General features: G+C 40.8%; 1 protein-coding gene across 4 annotated transcripts in view; it reads right to left on the bottom strand.

Moving 5' to 3' along the window:
* LOC129731596 (discoidin domain-containing receptor 2) overlaps nucleotides 1-23,873 on the bottom strand; it is a 682,978-nt gene that overhangs the window by 138,978 nt on the left and 520,127 nt on the right. For all 4 annotated transcript variants that reach the window (XR_008729043.1, XM_055691707.1, XM_055691706.1 and 1 more), the window contains 2 exons: nucleotides 6,592-6,731; nucleotides 4,753-4,960 (listed from right to left, as the gene is read on the bottom strand). Coding sequence is in view for 3 of the 4 variants with exons in the window: in XM_055691707.1 (XP_055547682.1) it covers nucleotides 4,753-4,960; nucleotides 6,592-6,731 (348 nt within the window). In the remaining variant the exon portion in view is untranslated. The remainder of the gene's footprint in view (nucleotides 1-4,752; nucleotides 4,961-6,591; nucleotides 6,732-23,873) is intronic.

Below are 23,873 nucleotides of genomic sequence, written 5' to 3'. Positions count from 1 at the left end.
AAAAAAAAAATCTGTTCAACCAGCTTTGTTTGCATTCAACAACTCCAGGTCCCTTACCAAATCATCAACTTACGGGCACACTGTCCCGTGTAAACAAATCTGAACCTACTCATAACCAGTGGTGAGAAAAATCATTTTCACAAGCGAAATTCTTCGAAGTTTGCCACTAATCTTTTCAAATTTTCATTTCCAGTGAACGCAGCACTCTTTCAGATACCTGGATACCTACATGAAATTTTCATCCTTGTATTGAGCTGTCATATTTTAATAAAATATTTCACGCGCATCGTTTACGGTCACGCAGAACAATGGTGCTTATTACGGGAGTCACTTTATGATGAAATCAGAGTGAGGTCAATAAAGTCCTATTACGGGACTCACGTGAGTGAGAAAAACGTCGCAAAATGATATCTTCCGTGAAATTTGGGTTATTATGAGTGTCATATGAGTGAAGTGAAAACGGAAAAAGCGACGTTTCGCGTGAAATTATTTCACGACCACTGTGAATGGTGAAATGATTTCACGGAGCTGAAAAACTTTCAAAAAACGATTGATTTGTGATCTAATGATAATATATATCGGATTTATTTTTCAGTAACAAGACGAATCATTTTTTTGTTTGAAAATAATCGACTCTCTGGGACTTATAAATTTTTGAGCTGCGGCCAATGGAACGTAAGGGAAAAATTGACCTTCGAATTTCGTTTAGCGGTAGGGCTCAAAAGTTTCCTCTTGTCGAAAAATGTCCTCATACAAAATTTCACCTCAATCGACTTTTCGGGACTTAGAAATTTTCAAGCTGGGAAACTCCCACATATCACTTGTCCTATTCTCAATGTCACTTCACTAGCAATCTCACTTCACGGAGCTCTTTTTTATCACCTCACTTGAGGTGGAATCGAGAATAGGTCTCAAAAGGTGAAGTGAGCGTGAGAGTGAAATATATTTCAAACAGCAAGCATTATTAAGATAAAACGCCAGAATTGATTCAAGAGAGAATTCATCCATTTGTAGTCGCGTAATGCCACTGTACAGTACTTAACTCGAATTCATAAAATTACAGTTCACACCAATAAACTCAGAGTAATAAATTTTTAGAAAATTCGAAACAGTGAAAATTAAACGAACAAGTTTTCAATGCGAGTGATGGATGACTTGCCTTTAATTTTTTGGGAATCTTGAAAAAATGCATAAGAGAAGATGGAAAAAATGAAGTAAGAGAGGATGGATTTCCTTGGCATGATAACACTAGCGTTTATGGTGCACATCCTCCCCCTTCTTTCAGAGAAGTGAGTTATATAAAAACATCATTGAAACTTTTTTCGCACCTAAAAGTCTAAATGCCAAATTCCGTTCCATGTGTTTGATTAGTTCTCGAGTTATGTAGTAGTTTAGAGCCTTCCTTTCAGAGTGGAGAGAAGTGTTGAACCAACATAAGAACTTCTCTCATCTCCAAAACTCATACATACAAATTTTAACGCCAATCGGCTTAGTCATTTCGAAGTCTATAAGGCTCTACATTTCCGAAACATAACAATGAAACTGACTTTTTCGCGCAGTCATTTGGATTCAAACAGTTTCATTTTTATCTAATTCCTTTCGGTTACTGTTATCGAATCACGAATAACATTTTTGCTGTCAAACAGTTTTTATTACGGGTTTCTTTCCCGTCTGGTGGTCATCGGGTTATTTCAAATGGAACTGATATCGTAAACTGACTGAGTGACTTTGGTTACTCTATCTCTTTTTTGAATTTTTGATAAAAAAAGCTCCACTGACTGTGTTCAGATATGTCTATATTGCTACTATTTATGCATTTCCTGCTATTTAAAAAAAATTGAGCGATTTTTATTGCATACAAACATTCGGTTTAAGCAGATACAAAACAGCATGTTGCCAAAGATTTTTTTGTTTCCCAGATTGGATCTTTGTCGGGGAATTTTAGGTAGTTATTTGAAAAGCCATAAGAAGTGATTACCTTGATCTCTGTTAACTCTTTATAAGGCAGTTATTTCGTTTTTTTCTGCTTCATAATTACGAGCTCTGATCAGTGATCAGAAATAAACAATAACATTTAATCACATTTTTTTAGCCTCGGCCCGTTAAAGGGTTAAGGAGAGTAGCTGGGTTTGAAAATTTCTAAACTTTAGCACTGATTAGGGCGCTAAGTCAGCGCTTGAATACGTACGTATTTGCAAGTGATAAGTGAAAAGTGATAGAATTAAAAAGTGAAGTGAAATAAAAGTGTAATGCAAAAGTGTGTAGATTTTGTCAACAGCTCGAGGAAAAATTAATAAACCTAAACTCGTATTTTCGAAATTCAGTCAGTAGTCGTTTGAAAAAAAATAAGTTTCTTTCTTTTCCAAGCCCTTCAGCTGTCAAAATCAAAGCAAGAGCATTCGAGTAGTTTTCATTCAACGCACAAAGTGCTCCAAAATAATACAAATGTTTTTCAATCGAAAGCGTCGAGTCATAGTGTCACTATAACCTGATAGTTGTCAATTGAAAATGATTTTGTATTTCTCTGATAAGGACCAGACAGAAATCATTTTTATGTAATTGTGATGTTCTACTATTTATCCAAAAAAGTGAGGTTAAGATGAATCGGAACGATGGTCTATATTTTTCAAAAAGTCAATTGCTTCTTGAAACGAGATGTCATGTGATGAAATTTAACAGTATTTGGCATCGTTTGCCATCGAAAACTTAAAACTGCAAAATTCGAGTTGTGCCAGTGTTGCACGAAACCGACGATATCACATTGTTCTACAGAACGTCATCCAAACCGTGAGCACGTCATCATTTTGGAACAAGGGTTTGGGTTTCCAATAGGACTAAGTGCCGGCTCACATAGTAAAGAAAAGGAAAGTCTGGATTGTATAACATTTTACAGGGTTCTTATCAAGCTCGCAATGGCCTGCCAGTTCAACGGCGTGAGTTGGAAGCTCAAGTCTGCTCCGAACAACTCTGAGGCAACATGTGGCAGCATCCTGGAATAAAATACGTCTGTGACGAGCGTTGAACAAGTGGAACTTGACCGGTGAATTTTCCAAAAGTGAAATGTTTCCAAGTACAATTGAATGAAACTGAATGTTTTGATGAATTTAGGGGGAATAGGGGCATAATGAGCACCCTAACTTGGTTGCTGATTTGAGCATGGAAAACGACAAAACTTTTAAGCTGTCTACAGTGCAAAACTTGAATTAACTATCTACAATTAAAGGTACACTATTCACAAATTGAAAAGTTTATCGTATAAAGGTGAAAAACACAAATTAGATTAATGCATCAAAAACTAGCAATCAGTCGATGTGTGGGGCACAATGAGCACTCCACCGGGGCATAATGAGCACCCACGGAGTATAATGAGCTCTCTTATAGAACATATCTTGAAACTGTGTAGAAGTACAACTCATGGGCCAACGTTTGTCGCGGGATGCCGTGATACTTGGCGGCTTGTTTCGTGAATGTCCCGTCGCGCCTTATGGTGGCCAATTCTGCTTGCAGTCCTTTTTTCTGACCGTCTCAAAGATTTTCCAATATATGTTCGCACCATCACTGTAAACAAACACTAACTATGGAAAAAGAAAAACTCACAAGCCTAGTGAGATGAATTTCATGTAAGTTTATGTGACAAGGTGTGCTCATACCCCACCTAAAGGTGACCATTCACCCCTATCGAATTAGGTAAAGTTACCATGAGATTTTAACACTAATTATAGCTTAAAATCAAAACTTCAATGACGGTGAAATTTGGGGTGCGACCCATACTTTATATTGGTGTGTCTACATTGAGCCATTTGAACGACCGTAGAAGCTTATTTTGTAGTGCGCAATAGTAATAATTTTTCCAACATCAGGGAACCAAGTGGATTTTTTCAATATATTTCCATATTTTAAACAGATAAATCACTTTTGTACTACATAAAGAGATACTGTAGTAACTACGAAGGAGCTCCACATACCATATTGTATTATAAAATTTGTTTGTTTTAATGTATCACTTCAATTGCCGGACCCTGTACAAACTCAGATTTTGATTGAAATATGTTCTTGTGTTGTGTTTTCTACAACTGAATGTTTTTTTTATTAGAAAGATACAGAAGGAGCTGGAGGTAATAAATGTTAGGTCTGTTCAACAATAAAAAAAATATGAATAATATTTTCGGTCGCAGTGGTTCTTTCTCTTACAAAGAACGCAGCAAATCTATCAGTTACACAAAAATCCCACCGATAGTAAATGATAATTTTCTTACTGATTGATTATAAGTAATTACTGGCGGTGTTTTCATTTCTAGACTATAGTACAGGCCATGTTCGATGTTGGCAACACGTCCAAACTTAATTTTTTTATGATGCCTACCGGACTGAAGCGAAAATTCAATTCAACGCTTGGAGGGTTGCTCGTGGCAACACGTGTAAAGTTTTTATGTTGTCAAAATTGAACCGTACCAAAAACGAAACGTGCCAAAATCGAACGAGGTCTGTTTTGATAATGTGAAAAAAAAAAAGAAACAAACACATGCGTGGGTAAACTTCTTTTACAAAATATTAGCAATACAGTTACCGTCTGTTGTTAAAATTAGTTGAAGATTTATGTGCCAAGTTGTGTTATTGTGTTTTATTGGCATTTTGACTTAAAACATATGTAATTTACTCTTGTGTACTTTTCATTTCACTTCTCATAGATCTAAAACCCGTCGTTCGCTAACCAGAAAGGTTACCCAACGTCGATGTTTTATGGATACTTACTGGAAATGAACGATATTTCGCTGAGCATAATCCACCGCATGGCAAAGTAGAGGTGAATCTGGATGAACCGTCCGATGCGGTGGTGCAACTTGATCGTGACATCACGAGCACCCTCCATTATCGTATCCGGCATGTACGAGAAGTGCACCGGTTCACCGCCGAAGTGCTGACCGCCGATGCTGAAGAAAACTTTCGCATGGAGAAAGACCTACAATTGGGTGCCGCAGAGTTGGCACGACCATGGGAGAGCGTAAAAGAGACGAAAGGAGAAAGAGAAGATGAGTTGCGCTTGATTACAGTGTGCTTCATTTTGTATAGAAGATGCCCCGAGTTTGCGAAGATCAGTTTGCTCGAGTGCAGTGAAACATAAGATTTATTACTAATAAAAGCTCAAATGGTTTGCTTGCTTTCCAGTGATTAGTCCGTAAACTGGAAATGAATCCTTGTTTGAGTTGATGCGACGAAGAGTGGCAGAGGAAAGCTAAACTTTTCCAGGCACCATCACACCGGTGCCAAGACTGCGGGATGGATGGAAATCAACTCTTTTGCCAATAAACAAGACCGACTTGTAATAAGTCTAGCTTCGATCAGTTCTCAACAATTTTATTATGTTTAGCTAAAACAAATGATGGATAATCTAATGAACCTGTAAGCCAAACTGCAAACGAAACATTCTTCGTCCAGCCGTACCGTATATTCCGAAAGGACTGAAGTTCTAACTATGTATCTTTTCTGAATCATCAAAAAATGAGTATTTATCAGCAAATCCGAACGAGGAGGTCATCTTATCGATTGGAGATTATCGCTTTAATGGAGAAACTTATTAATTATGAGAAAATAAATGGAACAAAATGAAAATGTATCTTGGCAATCTAAGAAGCTTATGATTTAATAGGAAGCGGACGGAACGAGAGAAGAGAATCATTCGCTTGCAAGCCGTAGCATGTCGTGCCAAAGCGAAAGATAAGTTAAGGTCTCCACTCCATGCTTGCTCCGTTGTCTTAGTGGTGCAATTGATGGAGCAAAACTGGTGGCGCTAGAGGCCGAGTGATGGTGATGCGGAAAATTAGCAGTAAAGCAAAACGTTACAGATAGAAAATGTCATCTTATTATATATCTTTAAGTGCTTTTTCGTTTTAATTTGTTCTCGCGTTCATCCAGCGGACTGGGAAAAGAGATGGAAAAAAATTATCGGTTTTATTTAGTGAGAATTCTAAGGGGATTTCGTACCGTCAACTAGGGTTTCCGTTTTTTTATTTTCCAGAGAGTTTTCTCAATCAGCGCGTATGCAAGCAAATGGTTTTGTTGCAAAGGGAATTGCTGCATGAATGATTGGGAAATGGTGAATAATAGAGTAAATTAAAAAGTTGATGACATTTTCCATATAAATGTTGTAAGTATGTTAAAAAATAAAACGTTCGGGCAGCAAAAACTAAAAACAACAGTGCAAATAGAGTTCAACTCTGATCAACAAAAATATTTCCAGTTGGAACGCAACAAGTTTTTCACGTTATGTACCGCCTGATAAGCAGACTTCTATAAAAATATCGTAATAGTTTCTTTTGCATTCATGCTTTAAGTTGTCCATCGCCTCTGTTCACGAGAAAAATGCTTTCTGCATCCACCATCTTACCCGCCAGTTGGTGGTATCTTTTGTCTTGGAAACACTTTTTCTTCATCTCTCCGGTAATCACTGCTGTTTTAACTTTGAACTTTTTTTTTGCATTCCACCATTCATGCAAGCATTCCCCTTTCGGGAGGAGTTGGAGCGGAACAAGTACTGCTCAACGCATTTACCCTTGCAGAGCACACATACGACTTGAGCTGAAAAATACGTACCTGTACGTCCTTGCTGAACATGTTGTTGGTGTGCAGTACCATGGCGCTAAAGTTCCTCACCGTGTCGAACTCGAACACCATCTCAACCGGCTTTCCGGCCCAGCCGAGTGAATCATTGCGCCAGCCGACCCAGTCGTAACCTAGTTAATAGTAGCAAAAAGAAAAAAAAGAAGAACGACAAGGAAAATTAAAATTAATGCTTCTGGAACATGTGATAGTCGGGTTGGTTTGTGGAAGCGCTGCTCCAGTTTCACGTCTTAGCAAAAAATTAGGTATATTACACTGGAGGCTTCAAGGCTGTCAGAAGAAATTATTTCTACGCTCTCTATTGTACATTCGATAACTCAAAATAATCGGAGGTGCCTTTATGAGCTGCCTGATTGAAACTAAACATAATTGCGCCGCTCAGTGGGACGGATTAGAAAGCGAGGTATCAGTTTTTAGGTAGAAATTAGTGGGGATTCACTCTATTGTCTTCGAGAAAGTATAAATATTGACTCAGTATTTTTTTTGCTGAAGCAAATGATTTGGGAGAGGTTGACGGGCTTGTCTCAAACAAGAATAGTCTCAATAGTTATAATTGCAAAATAAATTTTAAATGCCAATATGTTGCATATAGTGCATAATAAATATGTTTCGCATGAGACAAAATAGACCTTCAATTAACATGTTTAAGATACAAAAAAAAAACATAAATGAATTTTTAATTGAAAACGAATTGAATTTCTCTGTGTTCTCGCATTTTTACTGCTGTCCTCCTTTGTTTAGTTAAACGCGGCATAATAATACTGATAAATCCACTAGAAGCACATTACTTCACAACTAAAAACACATTAGGGGTCTTCACATCGAGCTCGTATACCAATACCCAGCCGTAAACTGTGTATCTTCCATTACTCGTCAATGGAGGTGAGTATTTTTACGGCTGGGTATTTGTTTACGAGCTCGACATAAATACCCATATTATCTCTAATGTCAACTTATCAGCGATGTATACTCGCGTACGCTACTTCTGGCAGAACCGCCAACACTGGCGCACATCTTGACATTTGCAGCTGAGCTACCACTAGAAAAAAAAAAAGGCAAAACCATGATTTTGCGACGCGCTACACTTGAAAGCGAAGTTTCGACTACTTTCTCGTGAAAAATAGTCACGATTGTGATAATTATCAGTGTAAAACAAAAAGTATACAGAGTTTGAGAAGTTATGTTACTCGTAAGTATCGGGATTTGTAAAAAGGTTCTCAGTGGTTACCGACGAGAAATTATAAACAAAATCTGGAGGAAAAAATTGTGGTTCGTAAAATCTCAATTTAGTAAAGTTTTGAAGGTTTTGCGGTAAATTTAAAAGTGCAATTTGATAATATTAGGTGCTCTTGTACTGAAGTAGTAGTTTGGTGATAAATAATTGCAGGCAGTTTGGTTAATTTTCGATATTTTTAAGGCATTCCCGAAATGTTATCGGTTCTCCAAGCACTTTCTCGTAGCATTTAGTGTACTAGTGCTGGGATACATTTTATGCGTATCTTTTGTGCCCCGTTTTAAATACCACTCAGAAGAAAACATTTTAGTAAGCAACAAATCCAGCAGAAACTCCACTAATCTATGTTTCACGTTCATTCGGCTAGCAATCAGAATGTTCGACCACTGAATTAATTAATGTAAATTTTACTAGCTCAACGATGTTTTCTCACACAATTTGAATTTGAACTGAATCAATGTTCTATGAACAAAAAAAAACTCCTGCTTGATAATGAGTCTAAATCGGTACCGCAACACTAAGAAAATGTAAATGCACGCTCCAATTTCTGCTCGACGGTGGTGTTGCATCGAAAGAAGCAAAAAAACGGTTGAAAAGTGCTTTGACATATGCCAAGATCCCGAAGAACGAGTGACGTAACCTAACGCGCGTTACACCCCGTCCGTAGATTTCGAAGTGGGTAATCTCAAAACGATCTCACCTGAAGACATTGCTCCGTTTTGCTTGCCGCATGGCTTACTACGCTATTTTTTTCAGACCGTTACCTTAAAGCTTCTCGGCGCTTCCAGGAAGCGAAGCAGGCCGGCGGCGCTGGAATAGAGACGAAAAAAACTCTCCCCCCTTCGGAGGCAACCGACCGGTAGGGCTGCCTCTGTATGTCGCCGAGGAAAAATCCTCGTTCGCCCGTGCTGGAATCTTGTTACGGTGGATTGCACAAAGCAATGCTGCAGTCCTGCCAGAGGCAAGGTACCGGCGATCCGACGTAGGAATGATGTCCACGTGGTGCACTACCGCGCCAGTTCTGTTTGAGGAAAGCAAATGTATGTTTGAAGGATAATACGAGTGGGAAAGGAAAATCTAGAAAATAGCTTCTGCCAACCAGCGTCGAAAAAATGCAACCTACGGAATGCAGCCAGCCGGTCTGGATGGGGATGCAAAGAAAGAGAGAAGGGAGAATTTCACCTGCCCGCGAAACCCCATCCTTGCAGGGAGAATATCCAAGGTTGAAAACTGTGTAACAAGATAACACACACGGTATTACTGTTATACATTTTTCCCATTTGTGTCGTTTCAAGCATCCACTAACCTGCCTCTTTCCGTGTGCCTTGGCCGTCGTGCTTTTTCTTTAAAAGAGGGCTGTAATTCTCTGCTGCTCCTTCCGGTCTAACCCCCTTTCGTCATTGTAGAAAAATAGGACCAGAATGCAGCACAGCTGGGTATGACTTTTGAACCGTACCTTTTCGCTGTGAAGTGGCGATGGGAAATTTAGTGCTCTCAAATTTGAATAAGTGAACGGTCGTGTGTATGAGGATACGAGTTTATGTATATTTCAAGAGTGACGACAACAGAAAGGGCGAATAAATTGTGTGGAAAATTGTGCAAATTGGTCGACGGTCGTCAAAGGCGATACTTGAACGGTTATGTTATATTGGAACCGAACAGGGCAGGGTATTATCAACTCCTTGAGACTAGTAGCCGCTTTCTATCTCAGTTTTCCTGCAGTCGGTTCCACTTCATTAGAATTCTCAGCCGCTTCAACATGGAAAAGAAACAAATTTACTGGGCAAACTTCCTGAGGCCAAAAAGCCTCCCGAGAAAAGAAGTCTCTCGGAATTGCTTACCTGGCATATGAAAACAACCAACAGTTATTTACATTGTTGCTTCATTAAAAATTTTTCCTGGAGATAGATTTAATGAAAAATAAACAGTGCTCCGTATACCCCCCAATGGGCGCAGGTGGATGGGGCCGTCCTTCAGGAGCAACTTTCCTTCATATGCAGCATTCATATATATAATATTCATCTGAATTGTATTTACATTGCTCTTCGAATGAACCCGCCCTTTCAAGAAGTTTCAGTTTTTCATGTACGTAAGCTTACCGGAAGAGTTGTGCAGGGAAAATTTGTCTCAACCCTGAAACATTTACGAATAATGTTATTATGAATGCCTAAATTATGATAAAGTTTGGACGTTTAACTTCATTTGCCTATGTAGCCCGAACTCTCACTTGCTTACTAGGTTTCCCGGGGCAATTCATTGTTTCCAAATAACGATGTTGGTGTTTATTAATTACATAATACAACGTTTCCAAAACGACGTTAAGATAAAACCTTAACAGTAAAAATCAATGAGACATCTGAAATCTCGGCATGTATACTTCTTACTAGAGATACTCAGAGAGAGATAAGCGATGAAAAAAACCGCCAATTTGGCAACTAGGTTTCACATGTCAGAGGTGCCAGATCTCTTCTCAAAGCGCAATGTTGACTAACTTTTTCATTCGGCTCGTATAACTATTTTGACGGTGGAAGTCCTGGGGAATAATAAAGTGCATCACAAAAAGCGTGAAGGTGTTAAATCTTATATTTAGGTTTAATTTTATATACTTGCACCATAATTGATCATTATTTTGTTGACCATAAAAAAGGTTCGTGTACCACCAGTTAAAGATCACTGGGATAAAGCAACTTTGGATCATTCCAAATTCATTATTTAGTAAAAAAACACGCAAAACGTGCGAAAATAAAAATATTCTTTATTTTACCTGATATCAATACCTCTCAATGTGTTACCTTTCTTGTTCGTTTGGCTCGGATTTTGACATGTTCGTTTGCTCACAACATTCTCCTCGCATATCTCTCCCTCTGAGTATTGCTACTTCTTACTACTACAATGATGAAGTAAGGTGGGACAAGAATACGCAAGTGGAAAACAAAAACATTGAAACTAGCAACACTGTACTGGTTTGACAGATCATCGAGTCAGCTTATCATAGTTTTTGTTTGTGATTTGGATCGCGCACGTCGGAGAAATGTGATAGGTGTAATAACTTTAGGAACATTACACTTCATCATAAAAACCAAAGAAATATCTCGCATTTGGTTCCTTGGTCTATATAAACACGTACAGATAAAAAACAAACCGAAAGATTTGCTCATTGGAGAAATTGGAAAACAACTGGCCTAGACTAGAAGATGGGAAATCCAAGCGCTAGATCCAGGGATTCGCTGAGGTTGTTACATTTCAGTAGTCAGGAGATCACGCAAATCAATTCAGGGCGATAGACAAAGTGTTTTGCGGTTTAACCAGGGGGGATTTACCGCTGTCAAATCTCATATATGTGTGCGTTATCGCAGATCAACTCTGGTCCATGAAGTTTGTTGGTCCATGACGTTTGATAAATTACCAATGTGACGGTAAACCATCACCAATTTTCGTTAAAAACTTGTTGCTGTCCCAAAATTTCACTACGGAACGCATTATTAATAGAAGTTTTCCGCGATTTCTCGAGTTTTGTTAAAAGAGAACGTTCCTTTTTACTTCGATCAAAACGACAAAAACTAAAACATACAGACGCCTTGTTGCCAAATGTGTAGGTCACGGTTTCACGATATTTGACAGATAGATTCCCTCTGGGTTTAACATTGACTCTGAACCAGTTTTCCTTCGAATTCATTGTAGCGAACAAAGATAAATTTAGCAAAGCAACGGCAATGGATGGAAAAAATGCTCGATGTTTCGTAAAGAAAGAACAATAAGCCTTGCTTAAACTATAAGTTCTATCAGAGAGCAAGCATTTTTTGTGACATTATCCGAACGTTTTTTTTTCTGTTTTGCAGTGCTATTTATCGAGAAGTAACCTGTTGCATGTTATGGTGTTTATTTCTTCTTTATCGACCTTATCATCACCTCGACCATGTTACTGAAGCGTATAACATGCCATAGGTCGATAAAATTTCCGTAAGCTTGAATCGAAGTTCAGTCTGAAGAGAAGCATCTACAGATCTTCTGCCTTCAATTTAAGGAAGGATGGACCATAGAAAATCACATCTAATAGGATAAAGAATTATCTGCTTTGAGGCTCCGAAAAACTTGGAGGGTACAAACGCAAAATCCTACATAAAGCTCTCGTTGACCTTTAAATTGAAATTTTCGCTGAATAATCTAAACAAGTATCTTAAAGTAATTGTGCAGTATATGGAACTGCAGTTCACTGAACGTCCCGTGTGGCCATCGGCTCCTACAGGATCAGCTGAAAACCCGCTATTTCGACATCGGTGTTGACCCGGAACATTGCCGGAAATGAGAGAAGGTACGGAAGATTTGTGGACGCGGGGCACAACACTATCAGAGCGGCGGGACCTTCAACGAACTTGAGACGTCCAGATCGTCATCGGGACATGAAAGCTCACATTGAAATGATTGGAATGTACAAATCTGTGGTTGACCTGCAGAGCCTTGGAGATTATTTTAACCAACGTCTAACAAACTGCTAGACTGCTACAGCACTGCCAATCTCTAACAGTGCAACAAAATTACCAACGAAAACGGACGTTTCTTGGATCTCTGTTTCGCTACTCTACGCTACCAGCCCCTTCCCCACTCGTTAAACATGTTCCTCATCACTCGGCCCTGCTAATGACAGTCCAACAGAGAGTCCTCCACAACACGACTTCGGTACCGACAACCGTTTACTACGAGATCGCCCACGCCAATTTAGATAATATTAACGTATTGCTAACTGGACTAGATTGTGATGCTATGTAAGAAACGGATGACGTTAGTACTGCCGCCTTAAGTCTCTCCTTCATTTTAAACTACGCCATGGATCGATACGTCCCAAAAAGGACCATCTCTGTCCAACAGAAATTGCCCTGGCTGAACCCCACTTCACGACGCCTCAAATCGGAGAGAAGGTTCTCAAGATACAGAACTCTACCTCTACGGAATCACTTCTTATCGATCAATACCCGCTACAAACAGTTGAGTCGCTACTGTTTCTCAGTCGAACAAACTGCCAATTGTTTCGCGGAAATTTTCCAGAGTATTTGTGGACGAACGGTTAATGACGGACGAAATTACTGCCGCATTAGAACGTGTCCCTTTTCTTGGTCGTTTACTGACTAACCTCTCCATTGACATTAGCCGCCTCGAAACTCAGGTCTTCTATGTCCGCTGGACCAGACGTCATACCATCCGTTTTCCTGAAAAAATGCATTGGTAGTCTGACTTCTCCAATGAGTCGTCTATTCGCTAAATCTATTCGCTCTGGTGTCTTTCCCTCGGTCTGGAAATCGGCGTACATACATGTTCCCAGTACACAAAAAAGGAAACATAAGTAACATCAACAACTACCGTGGAATCTCCTCTCTTTGCTCCATACCGAAACTCTTCGAGTTCGTCGTGTTCGAACCTACTTTCTTGTTCTTCAAGCAGTACATCGCGAACGAACAACACGAGTTCATGCCTAAGCGATCAACGGCCACAAATCTCCTGACGCTCACATCCTATGTAATAGACAGCTTTGACGACAGGTATTCCCTAGATTTAGGATGAGGAAAACCTGCCAGACGAAAGGATGGAGGAAATCGTCTGCCTCATCTATAAAGAGAGGGACATGCCAGGGAGCCGCAACTACCGCATCTATGTTGCATATTAAACACTCTTGCGAACTCACCTTTAACCAGAAAGTTCGTGGGTCAGTACCAAGCGGGCTTTATAAGAGCATGCACCACTAGGGACCAGTTCTAATCAACTCGTCAAATCTTATAGAAATGTCACGAATACAATGTGCCCACATATCACAATTTCATTGACTCCACGGTGGCCGACGATACAACTAATCGAGAACCTTTATCGCAGATCATGCACGACTATGGATTGCCGGATAAACCAACGCGATTGATCAAGGCCACCATGGCGCAAATGATGTGCGGGTTTCGGAACTTCTGTCGAGTTGCTTTGAATCGCACCGAAGATTAGGACAAGGTTATGGATATTCAGGTTACTGTACACCATCGTCGTTGAGGGTATGAGAAGAAGGGCGGGTATCGATACGAGGGGTACTATTTCCATAAAATGGGCTCAGCCTCTGGGTTTTATGGATGACCTTGGTATAATAGCACATAACTTTGCGGTAGCGGAAAAAACATACGCTCGACTTAAAGCCAAATTACGCGAATTGGACTGCGTATAAATGCCTCCAAAACTGAATACCTGCGAGCGAGAGGCTCCAAGGAGAACCGCATCAACCTTCCAACTCACGTCCCTGTAGATAGCGATGAGCTTGAGGTAGAATACGAGCTCGTGTGTCACTTGTGACCGCCGGCAATAATATCAGCAATAAACCTAGAAACGAATGAAGGCTGGAGATCGTGCCTACTTTTCATTTCTAAAGACCGGTAGCCCTCTAAAGAATCGAGATGATAATGCTTCTCGCGGCAGATTTGAACGCCTGAACTTGGAGTTTTCGAACAGAAAGTGCGGCGAACTATCTAAGGTGGAGTACAGACGGACGATGGAGAATGGCGATGGTGCATGAACCATGAGCTGCACACATTACATAGACCGCATTGCACATCTGATCAGATCGAAGGAGACTTGCTGATGATCAGAAGCCTGGGGATCTGATAAGATTTCTTGCGCAGGATAACGTAACGAAGATCAAGAAACATACGGAGATAAAAGATTTTATAGTTTTTATATTTGACGACTACGACGTCTGTGAACCAATTTGAAAAATCACATGGGAAATGAATCACCTAGAAACATCAGGAAAGATGGATTCTAGCGGACTGATAATGAAAAAAAAAAACAGACGACCATGGAATCCAGTCTTCATCAGAAGAAGAAAAAAACCTTCGGTGAAACACAGGCTTACAACTGAGTCTGTGGCAGCAAGAAGAACTAATAGAACAATTCAAAACAAGTTCTCCACAAAAACTGAGAAGGCACAAAACAAAAATCTCGCATGACGCTTTTGTTGGCCTTTAAATTGAAATTCGCTGATTAATCTAATCAAGTATCTTGAAGTAATTTGGTAGTAGAGAAATTTTCTGTTTTGCTATGTAAGATCCTGAAGGCCAAAATGAATAAGTTATTTAATTCTCAGGCAGATTGAAAAAACAGTTATTTAAAACTAAACCTAAAAACTAAAAAAGGATACAAAAATAAATACACTCGAGCTTGAACATAAGAGAGATTGGATATATTACACTAAACGAGTATCTTATGTCATAAAATTAACCTGTATTATTTACAAAGTAAGGTGAATTTATTCATATAAACGAAAATGGTAATGTGATACATAAAATGTTTTCCAAACTATTACCGCGAGCAATATTAACCTTTAATTATTGACCGTGCTGATTTTGCCTTCCTTTGCACTGTTCTGGTTATCATCGATTTGCAAAAAAAAACTATGTTTACCCTTTTCATCCGAAGCCCAACCTAATTTAAACCGCCAGCTTTGCACGCCACTATCGATCTGCCGCGTCTGCGATGGGCGTTCGCTGAAAAAGAACAAAGGACCTTCCAGACTGCAATATCCGGTTCGGGTAGCGCACACGGAAAACCAGCAGAGGTTCCCTCCTGATAACATGACACCATTTAATCCTCGCTGCTGCACTTGTACGCCACGTTCAATTTACCCCGGCGAAGGTGTTCTTCTTCCGATGGAAAACCATGATGGCTCCAAAGCGACTGGAAAATGTTTTCCCCTTTTTGTTCGTTCCGGAGATGCCTACAGCCGGACGACGGATCCGATAGGATCGGGTTTTTTATCTGCAACCATGTGTCATGTGGCTTAATTGCCTCCACGTATTGCCTGCCTATTGAAGGAGAAGTTTTGCATTGTGAGGCCGATTCTAACGAGACTCCTTTTCATTGCCACCTTGTATACACGGGAAAAGGGAAATCCAACATCGGGCGCCGATAGCAGTAAGGCAGCAAACGGAGACACTTTCCCTGGCCGTACAATCGATGCGGAAATGTTTTATTGTATGCCAAGAGGCAGCCCGCGCTGGAAATGAATATTCCAATCGTTCCCGGGGTTGCGTCGGTCGGACTTCTCGGGAAAGCGTAATTTAAATGAGCGTGATACAGGGAAAGTCTATGCATTGTGCGCCCACTTGGCCGCGTCGCTATTACAGCCGAAGTACAAAAGAACGTAGTAAATGAAAGGACCCCTCATTCCCTGGCCAAACTCGTAATGGCACAGAAGTGAACGGAAATAAAAAAGGCTTTCTCACTTGGTTGGCACGATGATCACTTTGCTTGCCAACATAACATTATGCAGGAAGTCGTACCAGAGGGCTCCGCGCCCCTGTGAGTGACTGCGGCGATAAACGTCTTTGAATTCGATCCGACTTAGCGCCGCCATTCGCCCCGAGACGACGACGGCACCGGTCACAAGTAAGTACAGGGGCAAGGCGCTGGGGTAAATTTGTTTTGCGAATTCACAAATCGGCTAGATTGGGCAGACGGGGGAAAGTAGAATGTGCCGGTTTTGGGATATTTTCGGCTACTAGGAACGAGTTTATTTCTTTGGCTTCCTTTTTTATGGTTGAATTTCATTGATCGCCAGAATGAGGAAAGACATCGTCTTGAGTAAGCCTATCAGGAACGGGAAGTGAAATTATGCTTACGTTTGTGCACGGGGGCAGGTTTTTCGCGTTTGCTCATGAAATGACGAAGAAAGCCGGCGCAGGCAAATTTGATTCAGTAGACAGAGTATTTATTGATGGATCAAATTTTATGCTTGTTTGGCAGCAGATGGTTATGGAAGCTTTTACTGCCCATGCGATGGGGATATCAGTTAATTAAAATAAGAATAATTAAATGATCATAGATACTGACTAATGTGATGTGAACTATTACTCTCAAAAGGTCTAAAACATTAAAGGGTCATGAATACTCGATCTAGGTGGAAGAGGTTTCAAATATTCAAAAAATTCGCATTCGAGTTGCATTCGAAGCCGCCATGCAAAATATATGGTTTTCAATCTACAGAGGTCAACCATTAAACAATGTTCCACATCAAATTGAATTACGAAAAACGCTAGAATTTAATTGAATTGACCGATTCTTTTAAAGCTTTCAGATAATTAAATATAAAGTATTAGTAAGCTTTTGGCATAATCTATTTCAATAACATAACCGTACGATCGCACCTTACTTAACTCCACTCATTAGGTTCCGTATAATATCTGGCTGCAGCTTCTTCTGTACGAGATCTGATCCACTTTTTCTTCATGTCTCACTCAGATTTGACCTCCTCGAGATGCTTCCTTTTCCGTGATTCCGTGCCGTCCTCCGTTTGTTAAATGAGCAGATCGCTTGCCAAATCATGTATTTCTTGGCAAACGTCAAACTTATGCTGAGTGGTGAAGAATAGTAGCCCCGGAGCCTGCCTGAAGTCCGCCTTGACCTAAATCTCATCATCCATGATAAGACAATGAAGCTTCGTTAGCATTTGGGTGTACTGTTTTCGGGCTCGTAACTTTCCCACCGTATTTTGCCGTATGTCACAATTTAAAGCCTGCTTTGTTTTGTGGTCCTTGGCTTTCTGAAAGATTTCGATAGATTCAACTTTTTGGCCACATCCCTGACCGAAATATCGGTATTTCGGTTGAACGCTTTTATGACACGCTTGGGATACTTATCATTATTATAACATCCATTATGACAGCATTTTTCCTTCCGTTCGATATTCAGAGTTTCGTTGCTACGCTTCAATTACCCGACTCATTCTTGACCGTACGATTTCGAGTTGTTTTCCGATATGCCGATGAGAGAGTTCAGGGTTTTCTAGATGCTTGCGTCAAAACAATTCTCGACAATGCTTTTCAGGTGATGCCATTTTTTTCCAATTTTCGAGAAAATGACAGCGATAAAAATACAATGTGAACAATACACTCTAAACTACTTCTACCCTAATTTTCAAGAGAAAATGCCCAATGGGTAACTTTTAACAGTTTTTTGTGATACAATTTCAAGTGGAATATCTTTTATATAAAAAATATTACATCTGTTGATGAATTGAGTTGACGAGAATTATCATAACACGAATCATTCTCAGTGTGAAACTGCTGGTGTTCTTATTTTTAATGAGGAAGGCATCCTCTGTATCATCCACAAGCATCATGGGAAGGAGCTAGGGTAAGTGGGGAGGTATTGACTGGGACCCACCGAAGTTGGTAATGCTAACTTCATTATATCAAGGCCATCTGTTCCTGTGGTTTCAAGAGCAACATTTTTATCGTGAAAGGCTCCGTCACACACCAGAGCTCCGCCCAATAGAAAAATACTGGGCTATCGTCAAGCGGAAACTCAAGAAGACACGAAAGACGTTTGTCAATGAGATGCAGTTTAAGGCTAACTGGCGTTCTGCTGTGAACAAAGTGACCAAGAAGGCTGTATAGAACTTGATGGAAGGAGTCAAGAGGTCAAGGTCCGGGACCGCATTCGCTAAAAGGGAAGCTTAAGTCAATATTTTTCCTTTATTCTGTACGAATTAAACTTGACAAAGAACTGATGACTTACACACAGTTTTATTTGACCAACTTTTGGTCTTACCGCCCTTTATTCAACGATAAGTAAATTCAACGATAAGCTGTAGTAATGAAATACTCATACTTGGTAAAACCATAACGACGCACGGGTTTCCAATACCTGCTAATTATAAAAACTGGCAACACCGTTTTTGCGGTATTATTGTTTGACATTCTTACAACATGTTCCGCCCATTGTACCTTTTAGCTTAAACGACTTTTTGGATACCGGATACATTGTAGAATTGTTATAGCTCGCGCTTCATTTTTCGCTTCCATGACATACATCCTCACATATTCCACTGAAGGTGGTACAACGCACACGTCGTTCGAAAACGGCTAGCGTTTGCTGCCTTCCTCGAGCATTGTCCACGTCTTCTACTCGTAGAGGACTACCGGCGTTAAAGGCGTCTAGTACATGGCGTACTTGTTACGGTGGTGTATACCAGACCTCAAGGTCTTATGGAGTCCTTACTAGGCACAACTTCTAGTTACAATACACAAATTCGTCCTCCACTTCGAGCTCTTCTCCGTCGAAGGCTACACTATCGTCCTATCACGCTCGGGTCCTTTGGTTCCTTCAATCCAACCTTTTCTACTTAATGATATAGCTTGTTTTGCTTTCGGGTAACCACAACGTCCTTCTGAAAAGGTCTACGTCGTTAGCGAAGCAGTCGAACTGGCTGGATTGATGGAAGATCGTGCCTCTTCATAACAGCTTCTAGCGTAATATTGAACAAGAGGTAGGAAAGATCGCCGCCTTGTCGAAGTCCCTTGCGTGTTTCAAACGGGCTTGATAACGTACCCGAAATCTTCACACAACACTGTAACAACACCAGCCATCCTGGCTTTGATTCCAACTTGTCGCCCTTTTTGTATATTGGACATATAACTACCAACTTTCACCCCTTCGGTAACTGTTCTGTATCCCAGTCCTGACTATCAGCTGATGTGAACAGGAACCTAATTTATCCGGGCCCAACTTGATAGCTCCGGTGCAATGCCATCTTTTTCAGTTGATTAGTTGTTCTTGATCTGTTTGACAGTATCCCTAACTTCATTTATCGTAGGGGTAGGGGCTTTTTCCGCAGTGAAGGATATAGTTTGTAAAATGTTCGATATACGTGTGAGCAGAAGTTTAGTATACCGTACAATCAAGAGATACCTGTAGACCAGAAGTACCAAAAAAACGGAATGGAGAGGAACGTCGTGCTGCTGTGATCTTTTGCCATGATGAAGATCATCAAGAGGTGCCCTAAGCGGAATCCTCGACGTAAAGCAACTTAATTACAACAACCCTATAAGATCCAGAATGTTCGAGACCTTTTTGTGAGGCAGCAACAAGAACGGATAAAAAGAGCGAGGGCGTTAGTATAAAGGGCCGCGGAAGGAAGGTTGAAGAATATCGTGTTTACCAACTAGAAACGCTTTATCGTAAAACAGTTCGGACATCACCATCACCAAAATATCGACATCACCATGGGCAGAAATCAAATAAAAAAAACGACTAACTACTGGAAATAATGTAAAGAATATAAGAAAACATTGTATTATTATAACTGTAGTCTACATTTGCTTGACGAAATAAATAAATAAATAAAGTTCTTGAATAACGATAGAGTTTTAATGTCAAAAAGATCACGAACTTATGCCGATGTGGTGACGGCCACCAGTCGAAAGAAACCAGCATTGGTGATTTGGGCCAGAATCGCCCGCGATGCCCGAACTCTGTTGGTTTTTGTTCCCGAAAGAGTGAAGATCAATCAAAATACATATCGGAAACTAATTCCACAGAACACTGTCAAACCGTGGGCACGTCGTCATTTTGGTACCAGGGATTGGGGTTTCCAACAGGACACGGCACTGGCTTACAAAGTGGAGGAAATCTGGAATTGCGGAACATTTTCAGCTCAGAATGGCTAACGAGTTCACCGGACCTGCACCTTATAGACTTTGCTGCGCTGTGGGCCAAATTCTGCTCTAAAAAGCATAAAGGTGTGAGAGTTCTGAAGCGACATCTGGTGGCAGCCAGGGATAAAATACAACAAGAGCACCTATGGACTTCGCGTAGTATGTTCCTCAATCATTGAGCAGTGAATTTTTAAAAAGTGATATGTTCCCAAGTAGAATTGAATGAATTTGAAATAAAATGTTCTTGTTTTGATAAATTTATCTATATGTTTCAAAGTAGCACTTCAATTGTCGGACACTGTAGTCAGATATTTGAAATGTGGGAACTTGGTCGTATACTGACAGGGAAGTAAGATTTGCTTTTGAAGTGCAGCTTGCCTGAGCGACTGTTCCCCAGATTAGGGGCGGCTCAAACAGCCACTGATCCGGAGCGGAAGGCTGAATTATGAAATGCGATGTCTCCAAGCAACACCCAGGACGGCAGCCCTGTCACGAGACTAGGCATTGCAGCCCTAGTAAGGCAGCATGCTGAAATAAACAGACTACGAACAATCCAGAGAAAGATACTAATTGGAACAATCGCTATACACCTAGGCAACGAAAAAGGACAACTATTGGAGACTTGGCACTTGCAATATAAGGACTCGGCTCGAACTGGTACGCGCGGGCATCTTGGCCAGAGAGCTACGGAAGACAAAAGTGGAGGTAAAAGTCAATAAAAGGTGCGTCGGTCAGAAGCCGAAGAACGTGAATTTTGGGCGGTTGATCCGACCGCGGGCACTTCTTTCAAGTACCACATCTACTACATAAATGATAAAACCACCGACGTAAAGAAAGAGTTCTAAGAGCTTCTTGAGAAAACGTATGGAGAGTGCCTGCAACACGACATATAGATCGTCATCGGAGATATGAACGTACAAGTCGGAGGAGAGGAGTTATTTCGTCCCGTTATTGGTAGGGAAACCTTTCACTCTACCACCAACGACAACTGCTTGAGGTTAGCGAACTTCACCGCGGCCAGGGAAATGCACCCCTGTAGTACCCATTTTGCACGTCTGATCATTGGGAAGCACACCTGGAGTCACCCCAATGGAGAGGCCTGCTCCCAGATCAGCCACATGCTGATCGGCGGCCGGCACTTTCCAGACGTCTCAGTTGTGCGGTCCTTTTGGGGCCAAACATTAACTCGGATTACTTTCTCGTGGTAAGCAAGACTCGCACCCGGCTGTCCAAATTATTTAAATCGAGAAGGGCGAGGAAGATACGTCTGGACATCTAGTGGTTATCAGCGGAAGTATAGGGTGATTTTTTTGCTATTTGGCTTTTCGTGTATTCAGATTTGACAGTTCACGCGGGAATTCTGACAGCTGTCAAAGTCTAATGTACTCAGTTTGGTTTGCCATTTCACCATGAACAGACTTACGCCTAAACAACGCTAACAATAAACCAATTTTATTACCAAAATTCGTCTTCTGTGAAAAATGTTTTTCGCGAATTACAAAAAAAAAAAATGTTTTCAGTGATGAAGCTCATTTCTGGTTAAATAGGTATGTTAATAAGCAAAATTGACGCATTTGGATCGAAGAGCAACCAGAGGCAATACAAGAATCGCCAATGCACCCAGAAAAATGCACGGTTTGGAGCGGTTCACACGCTGGAGACATCATTGGTCCGTACTTCAAAGATGATCAAAATCGCATCAATGGCGGTCGCTATCGCGCGATGATTTTTGATTTTTTTTTTGTCGGAAATGGAAGAGCTGGGTCTTGTTAACATGTGGTTTCAGCAAGACGGAGCAACGTGCTACACATCGCGCGAATCAATGGACATATTGGGGAATGAGTTCGGTGAGCAATTCATCTCACGAAATGGATGGCCGCCTAGATCATGCGATTTAACACCGCTAGATTATTTTTTGTGGGGCTACATTAAGTCTCTCGTCTATGCGGATACACCAACAACAATTCCAGCCTTGGAAGACAACATCACACGCGTTATTCGCGAGATACCAGCCGAAATGCTCGAAAAAGTGACCCAAAATCGGACTTTTCGTATGGACCATTTTAAACGTAGCCGTGGCCAACATTTGAATGAAATTATCTTTAAAAAGTAAATGGTATAAACCAATTTATCGACTCAAATAAAGATTTTATACAGTTTTGCCTTTTTTTTTTAAAGAAAAACCAAATTCTTGAAAAATCACCCTTTATTTGCTGCAGAGTATACTGAAAGACGGATTGGTGGAGTAGCTGGAGTGGACCAGAACGAACGGTTGAAGCACATTCATGATGCAGTCAGCGAAACAGCGCGAGAAGAGATAGGCATGACAAACGGGAGCCACGCGTAGTGGGTGGTTCGATACGGACGGAAGAGAAGAACCGGGCTTACGCCAACGTTTTAGTAGCAGCTAATTCTGTGACGCGTCAAATGCGGGAGAAATACCAAGAGACAAGCGCTGCCGAAAAGAGGCTTTTTCGCCGTAAGAAACGTGAGCACTACGATCGCCGGACCGTGCCCGTGCCAGTATGTGTAATGACAGGGAGGGGATTCTGATTGCTGATAAATCGCTGGTTGCCAGGCATTGGCTTCTAGGCTCCGTAGACGACATTGCTATAATTGGTATTAACCGTAGACCAGTTGAGAAGGCCTTTACGGCTCTCATAAGGGAAGCTGCAAGAAATGGACTCACCATAAACACTGCCAAAACGAGTACATGGTGGGTGGCAGAGAGCGTGGTAGTTCTTCGGGTCTTGGTGCTGCGGTGGAGATGGATAGGGATACTCTCGAAGTGGTTGATGAATTTGCTTATCTAGGTACTCTCGTGACATGTGACAAAGTGGTGAAGAGACGGATTGGGGCAGCGATTAAGGTTTACTACAATTTGCGTAACCAGCTTAGGTCCCGTAGTCTACAGATTCATACCAAATTTGAGTTCTACCGGACTCTGATCCTATATCGGACATGAATCGTGGACGTGGAAGGAGGCCGATCGACGAGCGCTTGGATCAATACTACGTTAAATGGGGTGTGGTGTAGGCGCAGGAATTACGGCTGTACGAAGTATACAAACACGCTGATATTGTCAAGCTGATGAAACACAGCAGATACAGTTGGCTGGTCACGTAGCACGAATGAGCGACCGGCAAAGATATTTAGCAGAGAACCGGATAGAGGCCAACGACTTCGAGACAGACCTCGCACGCGCTTGATATGTGTCAGAGTAGCGGGTGTAAATAGAAACTGTAGAGGAGCAGCCCAAGACCGAGTTTTGTGGAGGCGTATTCTGAACAGCACCTCAACGATCTTTAGCCATAAAAGTAAAGTAAATAAGTAAGTAAGTGAAGTAAGTAGTCAGATAGCTTTGGAGTTTTGATGGAAAATAGTTTTTCACCAAATATTCTATTGTTTACTAGTACTTGCATTTAGTTTGATAATTTTTCCAATGAAACTTTAAACGAATACAATTCTTTTCTAACGATGATAGTGGAATTTTTGTCCGTTATCAGGTTAACTATATTCACTCCAAAATATTATCTATTTGCTATTTCAAGTAAAACCCT

Source organism: Wyeomyia smithii, chromosome 3 (genome assembly GCF_029784165.1).
Source record: "Wyeomyia smithii strain HCP4-BCI-WySm-NY-G18 chromosome 3, ASM2978416v1, whole genome shotgun sequence".
Lineage (NCBI taxonomy): Eukaryota > Metazoa > Arthropoda > Insecta > Diptera > Culicidae > Wyeomyia > Wyeomyia smithii.
Note: the sequence above shows the minus strand (reverse complement) of the source record. Positions and strands in the feature narration are given on the sequence as shown.